Consider the following 16,010-nt stretch of genomic DNA (forward strand, 5'->3'; position numbering starts at 1 on the left):
GCAGGAAGTTTACCGGGCTAGATTTCTTAAGCGATGCATCCTTTGAGCTGACCAATGTTTCCTTGTCCCATACGGTTTTACAAATTTAAGTAAAGCAGAGCGTCACTGTGAGCGTATTGATCCTTACATGGTTAGAGATTAATATTGAAACTTAAATGATCACGTTAATTACGGAGCAAATGTTAATATGGATCGTCAACTTAAAAAGAAGACTATATCTTTACTGATTGCCATACCTCTGTTTTGGATACTCTCCGTTTATTGGCCAAGAGCTATCACATGACAGGGTGACATATCCACCTCATAAATATTCATGAGTAAATCGGAGGGCGTCATTGGCCGATTCCACCTCGCGTCTGGGAATTAAGTAGAAATAATACGCTACTAGGTGACGTCATAGCGGTGAGTATCCAACCACCTCGCTGGCGTGCGTTAGTTTACGTCTGTTACGTTAATTGTACAGTTTTACAGTAGGCCCATCGTCTTCTGAAATACAGAGCTTGTTTCTTTGGACAAATTCCTCAAGACAGAGGTATGACAAAACAATTGTTGACCGCTGTGGTGTGGGATATGACGTCGTCGAGGGCGCTATGCGTGGCCAAGGGTATTCAAAGCGTCATATCCCACACCACAACGGTCAACAAAGTTTTGTCATACCTCCGTCTTGGATACTGTCCGTTTATTGACCCAGAACGATCACACGACAGGGCGATATATCCGCATATCACACTCACCGTGAGATATCCGTTTCTGCCGATAGTGCGAGCACGCGCACGCGCGCGAGACAGAAGAGCTTCGGGAAGCTCGAGTGCGAACATTACCGCACCTTTAGCCACTTTTGCGTGGTACCCATGATAGTTTTGTGCTTATGCTACCAGGAAATTCGATCAATGATCGCGCTCTTGTAACAGACTCGTTCCACGTCCACGCAGCGTATATACGGTAATACGGGAACCGCTAATGTACTCATTGGTACCTGCACTAGTTTCACATTAAAGTTTACGCAATTAAAGGAAGTGAGGGAACAATGAATTTGCAGACGATCATCGTTTACTTCTGTTTAATTTAACAAAGCACTTGGGCATGGCTCTATTCAAGGCTTTGTCTACTTTATTTAGGCCTAGCGTTTCCTCGGGATTGTCCATATCTTCCTGCCAGTTTCATTATCCCCCAGATGTAGGTATCTTGTTTGTCTTATCCCAGGTTTCATCTTCACCATACCCTCGTTGGTGTACTTGTCATATTTCTCTAGTCTTACCTAAATAATCTTGGTAGGTCACATGGACGTAAATCCCAGGGGATGGGGGTATATCCCCCACCTTTTTTTGGGGGGGTGGGGTCTTGAATCCTCCCCACCTTTTGTTGTTGAGCAAAAAATTAAAGCTGAATGTGGAGAATTGACGGACTTCCCAACGACTAAAATGCATTCAATATCACTCGAAAAGGTCAGCTACTAAAACGCTATAAAAATGTCGTTCTGATATAAGATTCTGCATGAATGTAACTCAACTTAAAGATGTACATCTGTTTCATGAACATCGCCCCTGTAGTGTCATATAGCGCTAAACTCCCTTTACAAATTAGATTCCACTTTTCACCATTTACCTTGCTCTCATGCCTCTGCAGATTAAATTTCCGTTCAAAAAGCTGCACTTGTGACAAGCGTGATGTTTGACTGCAAAATATTATTCGTGATCTTTGAAGGTTCTCTGAATGAGCAGGATTGGACAGGTCAAATAATAAAATAGCAAACAGGAGCACCGGAACAACAAAAAGAGCCAAGAGGGGCCTCACTCTCTCATTAAGGCCGTAAAAGGTTAGGTGAAGAATTTCCACGTGTTTGCCCCCTCCCCCAAGCCAACTTTGGCCTGTAGGCCCACAGCGTCAAAATTTAATACCATTTCATTCTTTTTCTTGGGGCTGTAATTTTCATCACTTCGCAATTTTAATCACTTTGCCTGCCGGCATCAGCTCACCTTGAAACACATTTAGCATGTATTTAATAATAATAATAATAATAATAATAAAGCATTTATAAGGCGCACTATATCTGCAAAGCATTCAGAGGCGCCGGTCTAGGTGGAAAATGAAAAACTCAATTGTGCATTCATAGTGAAAAAGCTTGTGAGAAGAAGAATGTTTTGAGATGATGCTGAAATTGCTTGATGTCATGTTCTTGTCTTAGATGATCCGGGAGTGAGTTCCATAAGCGTGGTGCAATTGTAGAAAAAGCCCTGTCTCCGGCACTGGCCAGCCGAGTCCGGGGAACAACTAGGGTATTACTTGTTGACCTCAGACCCGGCCTGACAGAGCGGAGTTGCAGCACTTTAACACTTCTGTGGTTAAAAGCCTTTTGGTAAAATTGTAATTTTGTTGAAAAGGGTTAAAAAGCAAAAATTGCTTTACAAGGGCAAGTTGCAAACAAACCGGTTGGTTGGACATTACTAGTTATAGATCCTAAAAGTTGACCCAGGTTGGCGCGTTCCGGGACCCTTGGACGGGAAAAATAGCGTGAAAAGTTTTAGAAAGTGGAATTTTTTTTTGCTCGTTTACTTCTTAAAAACTCCTCAGACAAGACCTGGTTAAGATATTTTCCGGCATATTAATTCATGCATAGAAACTAAAAGTTCACCTGACTTAAAAGAGAAACATCCCACCAAAATGACCTAGCCCTTCCCAAAAGTCTAACATGCACGAAGGCAAGTGTAATCCGGCTTTCCCGTAGGAAGATGATCAATTTTCATCATGAAATTGTATTCTCTGGTATAGTCTTATGCTAAAACCTTCAAGTCAAAACAGATTAAAATATTTTAAGCATTTTAAAATTATATGGAAATAAACTTCAAGGAATAATTTGCAAACTGACAGGAACTGCAGCGTCAGATCAACTCGACTGAATCTAGAACCAATGGACTACCGGAAGGTAAATCTTTGCTGCATTGTCCATTGTAGAATCTTGTTTTCACGTAAGTGAAAACAAACGTTCATGAACAGGTAGATCTAGGAACGATAATGCTGACAGTGAAAGATCTTTAATATAATTCGGTTTTTTACCCATCTCCGGGTAACTTTTCCAACAAGTACTTCAGAATTACATTTAATTGTATCTTATTCTCAATATCAATGTTCTTATATATTTATCAAGATTTTTCTGTGTTCAGAATGAGCATAGACCATTTCACATCTTTCTGCGATTATTGTTATTATTCATTATTATTTTCTTTTTCCTGGGATGGATCTAGGTGATTGTATGTGGGGCTTGGGCCTGTTGTTTCAGATGTAGGGTTTTTTCGATTCTCTGTAAAGATGTGACGTGGTGTGTGGCCATTGTTGTTTTTACTCTATTTTTCTGGTTGTACACATTTTAATAGATCCTGTATTTTAACCGTTTTTGTAGCATGGTAACATTTGGAGAGCTAGTCGATTGTGATTAAGTTCGTATTTGGCAATCCATCAAGGCTGTTGCCATTGCAGTTGTGTATTGTTCTCTCGTACGTTTTGTATTTGTTTATGCCTTGAGAAATAATAAATGAAATGAAATTAAATACAATGGTAAAATTCCAATATGAATGTCTCTTGGGTTGGTTTCCGTTAGGAAATTATTGAATGTGTTATAGCACAACCCCATGTAAAATCCCCATAGCGGACTGCGCAAGGGTTCCGGAAGCTTCCTGAAGGAACCGGAAGGAACCAATAACTTGGCTTAGAAATTTCATGCATTAAAAATAGATGCATCTTTCTTTGTCAATTTCAATTTATATTTTGGATATTTTGGCTTACCAACCATTCACTCTAAATCCATGGCTAGACAAACTTCTTGTATGCCCAAACAATCCTAATCGTCTACTCCAGATTGTAAATAAATAAGAAAATATTATTGTCTTTCTCTTTTACTTTCATCCCTTTTCCAACTTTTTCAGTACACGTATAATACAATGCTATATTATTAAGACGAGGGTGCTGTTGTTGTGTGTCACTCTAAGCCTCCGGGCACTTCAAAGTTTGCAGATTGTTTCTTCAATTCGGAACCCGCTCTAATTGTGGCAGTGTTAGTTTACCAACTGGCTGTCATTTAGGCTACCATGCTATAAAGGGAACAACAAAAACATTAAATTTAACGCAATTAACGACAATTCAAGTTGAACGTTTTGTCGTTATCGAAACTTGGAACAAAATTTTAAAAAAAATATTCCAATTATTTTATTCCATAAATGTGAACATGTACAAATAATTCTGGGAAGCTAGGTGCCACAACTCATGAATTGTGTAATCTGCAATCCTTCTGGTCCTTGAAGCATACCAGATACACAACTGTGATCATCCGTCAAAAGGGTAGAAAGATTCGCTGATAGATTTCCAACAAAACGCTTCGTATGCGTTCCCGTGAGATTGGGAACTGTATGGTATCTGCTAACCAAATCGTCTGCTGCTTTGCGAAAAACAAAGACTTTAGCTTCTACGAAATGTTGCAATCACGTCTAAAAAGGGAATGTACTCAGTTTTCTGCAATAGAATTTTACAAGTTCCTAACCTAGGAAAAGGGTATTTTAAGACGAAACAGCTTGAAGAATTACTCCTTTAAGTCAATCAAGCTATCAAACAGAGGTGGGGTTATTGGTTTGCCTCTCTTGAAGCTGGTTTGAAGCGAATGTCTTTCGTCTGTTTTCATTACTCACATCATGAAAAAGGAAACAAGACGAGATGGCCCCTGACTAAGCAATATGTCACAAAACAAAAACTCCATCGTGAATCTGACTATGCACCGCAAATGCCATCTGCACCCGAGACCTCGCCTGCTCGTCGTGTCAACATTGCTCGCCTCCGTGTCATTGGTGGCTAAATATAGCTCAAGCAGGGGGAGTATACCATACCACGCATTGCATTGGTTGCATTCAGTTCACTTGCTTACGTACTGAGGATCGGATCACTCTGAACCTTTTGATTTTTTGTGCACATCCCCCATCAATTAACAGGGACGTCGGGCGGCTTTGGAGGTAAACCGGGGCAGAAGGAGAGTAGCATATCGAGGCACTGTGCGTTCACGCTTTAGAGACTATATCGCGGCGTCTTTCACGCACCAGTGCGATATGCTGTTCGCAACTTCATCTTGACAACACTTTGGACAATTCCGCGCCCTCCACCAAGATGGTTGTATCCATATTTCTTTACCCTGTACTGTACGGCTTGGAGCTGTTCCTTGCTTCGGCACTGATAACGCAGATTGCAGTGTCTCTTGCTGCTGTGGTCGTCTCCACCGTGACGATTTATTTCTGTAAGAAGCAACTGGTCTACTGGCACCAGGAGAGAGTTTTAAAGAGACGAGGTAGATGGCAGAGCGATGTCACTGTCAAGTCATATAAGAGGCAGCGGCATGCAGACAACTCAGAATCCTCTGAAGGTGAATTGAGCGACTCTTCTCTGCTGCGCAGATTACGAGCCGGTCTCCGGAGCAGATCCCATGAGCGTGTCAAAACGAAAGGTGGCCGTGAAAGCAGCGACAAGAGGAGCTCGAAGCTATCTCCGCAGGTACCGGAAGAAGCCAAAAAGGACACTGCGGACTCTGGTAGTGTCCGACCAAAGCTGACTAAGCAGGTGGGAGCAATGCATCGCTCTCACTGGGTTGCCAAACCACAACAAAGCCTCCCGACCGTCCACCAAAGGAGCTCTGAGAGTGACACTGAGCTACGGGGAGGGGGCTGTGCACCTTCACCAGATTGCAGCATACAGGAAGAGCCGATCATCTCCGTAGCCACTGCACTAATGATGGGTCAGACGGGAAGTAAGACACAGAAGAGGTCTCGAGCCACAGCCCACATGACCCTTAAGAAACATCCTCGATTTTCTTCCTCGGACTCGTCCTCTTCAGCATCACCAGCTTCATCTTCGGCCGAATCTGATGACCTCGTGCATGGTACGTTAGACCTTTCTTAATTATACCGTACCCATTTTTGCAACATCAATTTTAGCTTTTTTGGCTTTTTAAATTTGATTTCATGGGTAGCAAACTCTTGCTGTGCTAAAGGTATCCACAGCTTCTGAATGAGTACAGATTCGACTCCCTCCATGGATGCCACCTGCACAGAATAATTATTGTATAGCAATAAAGGAAGGATAATTTTCGTTCTTAAGGTTTCCATAATTGGTCTTTTATACATGTTAAAATGTTCCAACGAAAATCTCGCCAGTGGGAATTTGGTTGGAAGGAAGCATGGTAAATATAACGAATTAATAACTAAGTGAATTTCTTTTAGCTTCTTTGGTTGCCACGGGTAAATCGTCTAGCGGCTTTACTGTTTACCTTTATAATGATGAAATATTATTTACGAAAATGAATAGACCAAGATGGTAACTTAATGTGTCAGGAATACACCGAATACAGCCAATCCCAGTAACGCGTGGGTGCCCAGTAGTAATCGGTAGTGCTGTTTGAAATCCTGTGTTCAATGCTAGCATTCTGCCTTGTCCCCTACAATTGTTTTGTCGGAAAATCTGAACAAAACAATAGGTAAAAAGGAAAAAGTTCTCTTGCATCATTGCCAAGTTGTTTCACAGAAATGATGACAGTTCAGCTGGCCGGTTTGACAGGACTTCTTAGTGTGTGCTTCTTAACATGCGTATTTTCTCACGGATATTGTATTGATTTTCTTACTTGGAAAAGACGACAAGCAAAGGCCGGTTCATACTTCGTGCGAAAGCGAACGTGAATTTGTGAGGGCAGATCAAATATTCACGTTGCGAATTCGTAAAAGTTGAACACATTTCAACTCAAGCGAAAGTCCGCCGCAAAATTGTCGTGACGTCAAATTTGTTTCGCTTTCGAACGGTATTCGCCTGCAGTATGAACCAGCCTTAAGGCCGTATTTTTGAGTTATTTTTCCTAAAAATGTCCTTTAACACGTAAAAAAGAAACATTGACGTAAAGTTTGGACTGATGCTGGCTTATTAGCTATTGTATTCAAAGTTAAAGCAAAACCAATTCAGGTGTGGGGAACAGATTCCACAGCAGGTACCAAAAGTGGCCATGTTTCATACAAGACCAAATTTCACCTGAAATTAGCAGTGACAATGCTTGCATCGATTCCTGTAAGTTATTTGCTTTAATTAGTCTTTCCCTTCACATAAAATATGCGTTAGTATAGAAATTAAAACAGCATTGCCTTTAATTCCTTCAAACGAAGCTGTATTTGGAAAATGAAAAAAGTCTCCCCCTCAGCTAATTCGTATGTACCAATTATGACTACGTACGAGTTATACTCGCACATAAATAAGAGTGATATGCCAATGTCTTATCAATCATGTCCGTACATGTGAGATGAACGCCGAAAGACGTAGGCTACGTATACGAGTTGTGGTTTATAAAGTCAGAGGTATAAGTCGTACACGTACGTATTAATCATACATACGACATATTATGACATATAACTCTTACGCACGAGATATACGTCGCTCGTACGTCTTATAAGATAATACGTACGAGTTAGCTCAAGGAGGAGAAAAATTTTTTAAAAACCATTTCCGTAATTACAGCTGTGAACCTCTATTTGTATAGTATGCGGCACCCTTTAAACATGCTTTGGCAAATTTGCCCAATAATTTATGGGGCTGGGATACACAGGTGTAATCACTGCCCCGTCTTCGCTGTAAAACCGAGGTTAGTGAATAGTGTACACACCCCCCGACGCACCGCGGGCATCTTGGCCAGCATTGTGGGGGATCCCGGCATTGCAATGCTGTGCCTACGTCAATTGTAACCGATCTCCTGTCTGCGCTGGATGTGGTACCCTCTAGGGGTTACTACTATGTCACTTCGGGTAGCTGGCGATAGCTGATGGCATGCAGGCCAGCCAGACAGCTAATGAAGTATTTTGAATAGGCACGCGCGGCCGAGTTAGACACGTGCCGTACTGTATTGTATTACTATGAGGTGAGAGGATTACAGGACTTCCCGTTCCCATTTTATGTAAACACAGACTAGTCAGTATACCTGGGTGCATGATCGCTTGTGCTAGTCTTTATTTTTCCATTGCTTTACAAAGAATTTGCAATCATGTCAAGCTTTGTGAGTCACTGAAACGGAGAAAGTACAAATTCATTAAATACATGTACTTTTATCCCGTGCTAATGTACCTCTTAGATCGTCATACATTTTCCTTCCACGTCAAAGAAACTAACAGGAATGTGAAGTGACTGCTGCAGGTCAAAGCGAAGTTTTCACATTTCTACCGTCATCTTGTGCTTCTTACAATAAACTCATGCATAAGATATACTGTAACTCGCTCTGTGAGAGTTTATCATTTCATCGATCAGAAAAATACGGTTGATTGCCGCTGCTAATCGAAGCCAAAACGGCAATAGTCGCTCTTTGGATGGACTGTTTGACGTGGTTAAAAGACTCATTAATATGAAAAAAAAATGTGCGCTACGCTTCACTTGTCCCATAAATCAATTTTAATTCACACGACTCAGGAAAGACTTTTTGTTTACATAAAAGATGAACATACAACTTGCATAATAAAACGATGGCCGTAACTAACTAAATTGTCTTGGCTTGTATGGCAGGTATACCGAATGCTATATGCATTGTTTATTATTTTCATGTATCATGGATGACTCAAAAGAAGTGGTGCAAACCTAGAAAAACCGCCCGGTTCTTTTGCGTTGATCCATATCACACATTAAACACGGTGTGTGTGTTTTGTTTGCTTCTTCGTGTGTTTTGTGTTTTACGCTTTTGTGGTTTGTTTTATTTTTTGTTGTTCATGTCTTTTTGTCTGAACGAGTGACTTACTTTTCAGTTGCAATTGAGTAGATACGTACAGTCCAGGGTTTGATTTTACGCTCAGCAGGAACGGCATATGAGATGTGCAAAAAGAGACGAGGTAAAAAAATCTAAAGCAGCTCTGGAGGAAAATGATGTTATCAAACTACAGCTGTTTTATCATTTACCCGTGACGTGTTTCAGGCAGATGCACGCGTGACGTCTGCGTTGATCTTTCTGCAGTGATCGTCCGTTAATTTTGTGGCCTTGCTCTTTCCAGCAACATCAGAAGTTTAGCATATCGGCCGGGAGGTGATGCCAAAAACTTGTCAGTTGGGAAATCCGAGCAAGGCGACTCAGCGTCTGGGTCCTTCAGGCACAAGTCCTCTGTATCGGGCAAATTGTTTCTTTGAAAACATTGAACTCGCAATCACGTCAGTGAGGTTATCTGGAAGCTTAACATCTGCTTTCTTTCTTTTTTTTATTTGGTTTGCATTTTCTTTGTGAGTGTTCTGTGGCATGAACGCCTGGCCTAGAGTTCAATAATGTCTTCATACTCAAACACGATCTTACCACGTTTTCAAAAACTCGGGATAGCGTGACCAATCGTGGTGAGAACATCTTATTGAAAATTGATAGCAACGCGGTAGGGTCTTCATGGGCAGGAAGATTGTGCCAAATTATTTGGGCATGCTCAAAATTTACGTAGCAGTGTCGTATGACTTCACATCGCAGTGACAGCGTATGAACAACCGAGTAAAGACGGCATACGTAGTCTTGGCTTATCAGCATCGCAGCAGGATCTTTCTAGACGGGTTGCAAGCGCAGCTCGATAGGGAAGAATTTTATGCCGTTCCAACAGAACTGATGGAGTGCAGCGTTTCAGCCAATATATATTGGAAATGCTTGGGTACGTGACGGCCGCGCTTGCTACAAGCGTACTGCACCTGCTGTACTCACAGCAATCAACATATTACCATCGTACCGTGATCTTTCAGGTCGTAGTACAATCGAATTTATGTCAAGGCTTTTATATCGTGGAACGATTTGATTGCATCTTAGCAGAGTTGACGCTCACGCTAGCTCAGTTTAATTGTGTCAAGAACGTAATGCGAACTTCATACACGTGCCGGCAACGTAGTAACAACCAAGTACAATTTTCAAAGAACATTTTTTGGCCCAATTTTTCTTGTTTCATCCAGTTCTAGCCAAGTTTTAATGAAATTATACTACGAAGGGGGCCTATGGGGTCTTTCTGGTCGTCGTCAGAGTGTGTGCCCCCATACAATCTGATTTACTCAATTGAAATGAAGTGGCACATCGACACTAGAAGTATGATTCAGATGGATTTCACTTTGGGAAAGCGGTACATAGCATTTAAGCTACTACTGAGTAAATATCAAACTATTGGGAGTATAAGCTGCTTCATGGGGGGTGGCGTCATTTTTAGACTCTGCTTATATCATATAAGCACCGTAAGATGAAAAGGGGGACGTTTAATCCTAACAGTCCTTAATCCTCCTATTTTAATATGATTTTACATACACCATAATATGGGGACGTTGATAGAGACTTCCACCTCAAGGAGCGAAAACCTTGTGGTATCTCTCCCTAACGCGCTCACTTTGCCATGCGTTTATAGAGACTTCCACCTCAAGGAGCGAAAACCTTGTGGTATCTCTCCCTAACGCGCTCACTTTGCCATGCGTTTATAGAGACTTCCACCTCAAGGAGCGAAAACCTTGTGGTATCTCTCCCTAACGCGCTCACTTTGCCATGCGCAAAGAAGCGATGGATTGCTTCTTGTTTAGGATCTCGTTGCGCTACTTTGTTGTTTTGTATATTTAACATGTACTCTGCACAGAAACACAGGGAACAATGCCAGCGCACATTCAAACTTTATAACCCCAAGTCTCGTAGATTCGTGCCTCCAACACTAATTACTGGGTTACAAATAAACAAAAACCAACACTGTTAAGCTAATTCAAATTTCCCAAATTGTATATCATTATGAGTTCATGTTATGATGTGAGTAAACAAACTAAACAGGGGTTAAATTCTACACCATTTCTACAAGGGAAATGATGTGCTGATCAAAAAGAGATAAAAAGAATAGATGAAAGATTTAAAAACTCTGCAATAAACTGTAAAGTTTTGTGACAATAGGCTCCACCCCCCGGGCGTGCATGAAACCGGCGTCTTGCTAGCTGCGACCACAGACCGACGATTTTACGAACGTATAGTTGTGTATGCTTCCAAAAGGTCTGGTCTACTTTGAATCTGGTATAAAAGTGCTCCAATTCGACCCCAAAAAGACCCCTCGAACAGACTAAGAGCTAAAACCAGATTGCAAACTGGGTTAATTTCCAGAACACCTCTCTCTCTCTCTCTCTCTCTCTCTCTTAAAAACTTAACTCAATTAGCATTGAGAAATATTCTCTGAAAATTCAAGAGGACTAAGTCATGACTTTTCAAAGTGTCCTTGTAAACCCTCTGATCATATAACTTTTTGTTTGGAGCATTTTGAGATTGAGACTAGGAGTTAAGCTCAACGATGTTCGGGGACTAAATTCAAGCATCTTTCTGGGGAATTCTTATGATGTAGGAGGTTGAAATGAATAGGGAAACCTAGTAGCAATGTTGTAGTCGAGAACGTTTAGAGTACCAAGCTTCTCTGCCAAATATTAAACTGGGTAAGATGGAATTAAGATGGAGTACACAGACATTTGATAGTAAATGCACAAAAGTAAGATTACAAACTAAATTTAAGACACTCCAGTTTTATAAAGCTTAGGCTTAAGAAGAAAAGTACTCGGAAAGTACGCGGCTGAGTTCTCTTCGAGTACTTTTGTTACATAGACTTGATGGTGTGAAGTCATCATTTTAGTTTGTAATCTTACCTTTGTGCATGTACCATCAAATGCCTGTGTTGAACAGCTTTAGTCCTTCCAAACTAGGTCCATATTTGGCAGAGAACTCGGTACTCAAAAAGTACTGGACCACAACACTGCCTAGTAGTAACAGCTGGTCTGATCATTCCTCAAATGCAAAAGCAATGTTTGTGCTATTGTATTCACTTGTAAAAAATGCAAAAATCCCACTTAGCACGAATGACAACATATGCCATCAACTGACAAAGGCACTAATGAATTCATTGCGTTTGGGTTTCTTGCGGTCCGTTCCGGATGCATCCGTTTACCACCTTTCTATATGCTGTTTCCAGTACGTCTCGAGTCCACATGCGTAAGTTGCAAAGATTGAAATTGTACAGGAGTGAAACGTGTTAAAATGGAAAATGTGGATGCAGATACGGAATAGGTCAAAAAAATGTTGTGGAAGGCGGCCAAAATGAACACCGTCCCCAGCTTACAAGAATTTTAATGCGTATAAAATAAAAATCCATCTTTATTTTAAAACAGTATATATAACCTGGGACTAAATACTGGTTGGTTTAAATAAAAACCGCATGATAAAATAAAAGTAAAAACAGCTACGCGAACGATTCAGACGATGTTTACCAATAGCATCGGCCCATACCTTAACAGCCGTCCAGCTGGATCCTGTGGTTTCTCCCCATTCTGTAGTTTAGTTTTGTTTAATTCACTGAATGCAGGCCATAAACGTCCCATATTTTCTCGTGATTTTACAGCCTAGTCCCTTTTGAAAACGTTGTTTTGAAAACATTTATACTTAAGTATTTTGTGGACATGCATGTAGTATTTTGTAGGTAGTAATATATCTATGTTTGAACGCGTGAGAAAATGACCAAACCAGTCTTCGCTTTACGGTCGGCGGAAGTTCGACTAGAGCTCGTTGTATGATCCACCATGGCCGGAACGCTGACTCTACGACAGAAGTGGGCAAACTTTGTTGGAAGGGGAAGTACACAGATGGTGCAGATAAAGAAGAGAGAGCTCTTCATAAATGAAAATAACCCTTTTCGATGTCTGAGTTTGAGGAGTGAATGTATTCTGCATGAGGGACACAATATCAGAATTCCCAAGCGCCCTCTGTTTGAGACAATGTCAAGTTGGATTGATAGCCAGCGGATAGTTACTTAGCGATCATCCTATATTCATGCAAATTTCCGGAAGCTACATGTTTATTGTCCCCATGTTAGTGTTTATAATGGAAGCATAACGTGAATAGTAAGACTAGTGCTCTGACAATAGTATAGTAAAACGAGTTGGACACGTCACATCCCTTTCATAAAGTCATAACACACCAGTCGTGAAATGTTATTGGAATCTACGTCGGTCTATACCTACATTCCTTCCGAAGATGTTTTGTCCATACATGTCGGCTAGCCTGTCACTCCTTTGTCAGCTGTTTTCACGGAATCGTCCGCAGATCTGTAAACAAACTACTGCTGGTAAGCCTGGACGGGATGTATTTTTAGCGGTGACCGCCAAGCTATCTCTCCCTTCCGACTCACTGTCATGGTCGATGCAAAGTCTGACGGGGGAATCCATTAACGAACGGGACAAGTGCAGCCGATCCAGCCCGCGTTGATGCGCTGACCGGGCTCAGGGAACACATGTGTCCGTCAGCAGCCCCAATGTCGAGGGGATGGCACTTTATTTATAGCTCCCAAATCTAAATCGGTCCATCTGGGAACTATGGTCCCAATGCACAAGCATAAAGAAAGGATGACCCCTACACGATGCAGTGATGAGAAATTCTGAGGATACCAGCGGTGGTACGGAGACACGATCTCATATGTTTTAAAATCACTTGAGATAAATTTGGACAACCATGTCCCAAACGGGAATGAATTTTTTGATGCCAACGTTAATGCCCAGAAGTCGTTAAGTACCCTATGATCTATGGGTAGTTATATCTCTTGGGTTGTGATGCTACGTTTGGATAGAAAGATGTATCTAGGGATGTAAAAAAAAGTAAGGCCTGCAGTTATTGAAATTTTTTTACTGCTTGGTCTGCACTAAGCCAATGGCCGTTATTGCATACAACAGCATGCAAAAGGATTTTATACTAAAAACCACGAGGTTTAATTTCTTTGTCTTTACCTGATGGTGCCAATAGAACTGAAGAATGTGTCTTACCATCATTTAATTTCTTTCATAGCTCTGCAGTCATTAAAATGTTATATACACATTTGTACACTTATGTGTCCTTTTCCAATAGTCGAAATTTATGTAGTAACTCCGGTATGCAGGCATAGTAGTTTACTATGCAATCAGCCTTTTTGTCACAGTTTTTCATAAAAGGGGACAAAATTTGATCTGTTTTAAGCTAACGCTTTTAGCATATGTACACAATGAAAGATAACGATACTCATCGAAAACTGAACATTGGAATTCCTTTTATTTATTAGACCATTTTGACCAATCTCCCAAAGAAAAAAAAAAAACTAATTCAGTCTGACCTCCAGCTTGATTTTGAATCTTTGAACCTGTCAGTCGTCAAAACTCCCTTGATTACCCTCATCAGCGAGCGATTCCTACTCTTCAAACGTGCTGGGGGTCAGCTGGCCTTGTGGACCGGAGCTTGGACCGATATTAGATCAGCCGTCATTTGTTAAGAATGCCAGTCAAGTCCATCGGCATTCCTGGTGTCTCTGACCTAAAGAGTTCAAGAGCAAGCAAGGCAAGAATTACTGTGTGAAAAGAAATACTATCATTTATGATACTGGGGACCGAAAAGGTTATGATTTTCCTAATACAATTGGCATTTATGTAGTTTCACCTGCTACCGTTTTTCTTTTCTGAAATTTGTGAAATCACTCCAATACGGGAGGATTTATCGTGCGTGATGCTTGTTGAGCTGGTGGGAAACCAGTTGAGACAACATTTGGGGCCAACCTTAGACGTTGGAGTGTAGGTCTACTTGTTGAAAGAAATAAAAAGAGGAAAAAGAAAAAAAGAATTGTTTAAAAATTGTCCACTAGGAGATCTTTGGAAAATTGGTGCAGTGGAGCTGTTCATTGTGCATGATCACAACTTTTATGCATTTTTTACGTCCACAGAAAAGAGTACAAAAAGCGCAGAGAGTGCATCCTTGCAATGAATGCTCACAGTAGTTGAAATGGACGGAAAAATCTCGTGCCAAATTAGAGTGACAATATTTCAGGAACGTGGAAACGACAGCAACTTATCAACAGAGGCAGATGTCAAGGAGTTCAAACCCCAGAAAAGAAGCAAACAGAAATAATCATGGAGGACAAGGACAAACCAGAGACACGTTCACACATGTGCATGGCAGCTGTATAGGCTTAGAACACATGGCTCTCTAATTTGGCAATCTACAGCGCCACTCCATTGCTATACGAGCCGCCTCTCTTGTAGGATTTTGTGACTTTTTTAAGCACAAATTTTCTGCCTAAAATCAACCATCCTGAGCTGTCTCTCCCTAGAGCCAAAAAGAAGAATCAACCTTTTCATGCTGAAGACAAGGGAATAACAGTCAAGTAAACTAATGAAATTAAAATCACCTATGGAAACCGAAATCAATCCAGTTCGCCGTGACAAAATATACACCATGCTAGACTTTTCTTGAAATTCTGGCCTCTAGGAATGCCAAGGGATGGTTCCCGTGCTTTTATGATGTACTCTTGCTCTCCTGTCTGGTTTGAGGCATGATTATATGATACTCGTATCATCAGCATACCGCTTGTCATGCACAAATTCTTGGTGTCGCTCCATGCGCATGAGTCATGCACTAAGTTATCGTCAAGCCATCAGCATAAAGGTCTCAGATCTGTGGTAGTCAGTTGTTGGACAATACGCCGCAATGTGGGACTTTAAAGGTACAGCTACGCTAAGGTCATAGTCAATTAGACAGCTGCATTTAAAAACCGTTGCCTAATTTGGTTAGTTTCCCCCTTACAAAGGTTCGGCTTTACGTTACAAGCGTATGATGAGTTCCTTACCTCCAGTTGATAGAATAAAGAACTGTGAAGTATATGGATCTACAGTAATCTTTAGAGCCTTAACAACGTATTACGTTTTTACGTTTGCAAAGTGTTGGCGTTTATGTAAACGGTTGTACATTTCCAGTTTTCGAGAGAAAATTGCTTCCATGTAGGCCTACTAAGGCGAGTTTAAAAAAAGTCATGTTTTGTGTCCCTTCCTATTGCCTTTATGGAAGTAGCTTTGATTGTTTTTAAATTTCAAAAAGAATAATCAGGTGAAAAGGCATTAATATTAACTTATTCATGGGAAAATGAAGTTTTTATGTGAGACGGAATTTGTTAACTTCATATGAAACTAGAGGTTGTGTGTCTGTCTCATAG

The 16,010-nt window shown here is 41.0% G+C and overlaps 1 protein-coding gene across 1 annotated transcript in view; it reads left to right on the forward strand.

Moving 5' to 3' along the window:
• The first annotated feature begins 4,888 nt into the window (after positions 1-4,888).
• Positions 4,889-16,010, forward strand: part of LOC110978208 (uncharacterized) — a 32,978-nt gene continuing 21,856 nt past the window's right edge. The window contains exon 1 of the mRNA XM_022233013.2: positions 4,889-5,911. Coding sequence (XP_022088705.2) covers positions 5,146-5,911 — 766 coding nt within the window. The 5' untranslated portion in view covers positions 4,889-5,145. The remainder of the gene's footprint in view (positions 5,912-16,010) is intronic.

The sequence above is a fragment of the Acanthaster planci genome, linkage group LG01 (genome assembly GCF_054643075.1).
Source record: "Acanthaster planci isolate LZ-2023a linkage group LG01, COTS_SCS, whole genome shotgun sequence".
Taxonomy (NCBI): domain Eukaryota; kingdom Metazoa; phylum Echinodermata; class Asteroidea; order Valvatida; family Acanthasteridae; genus Acanthaster; species Acanthaster planci.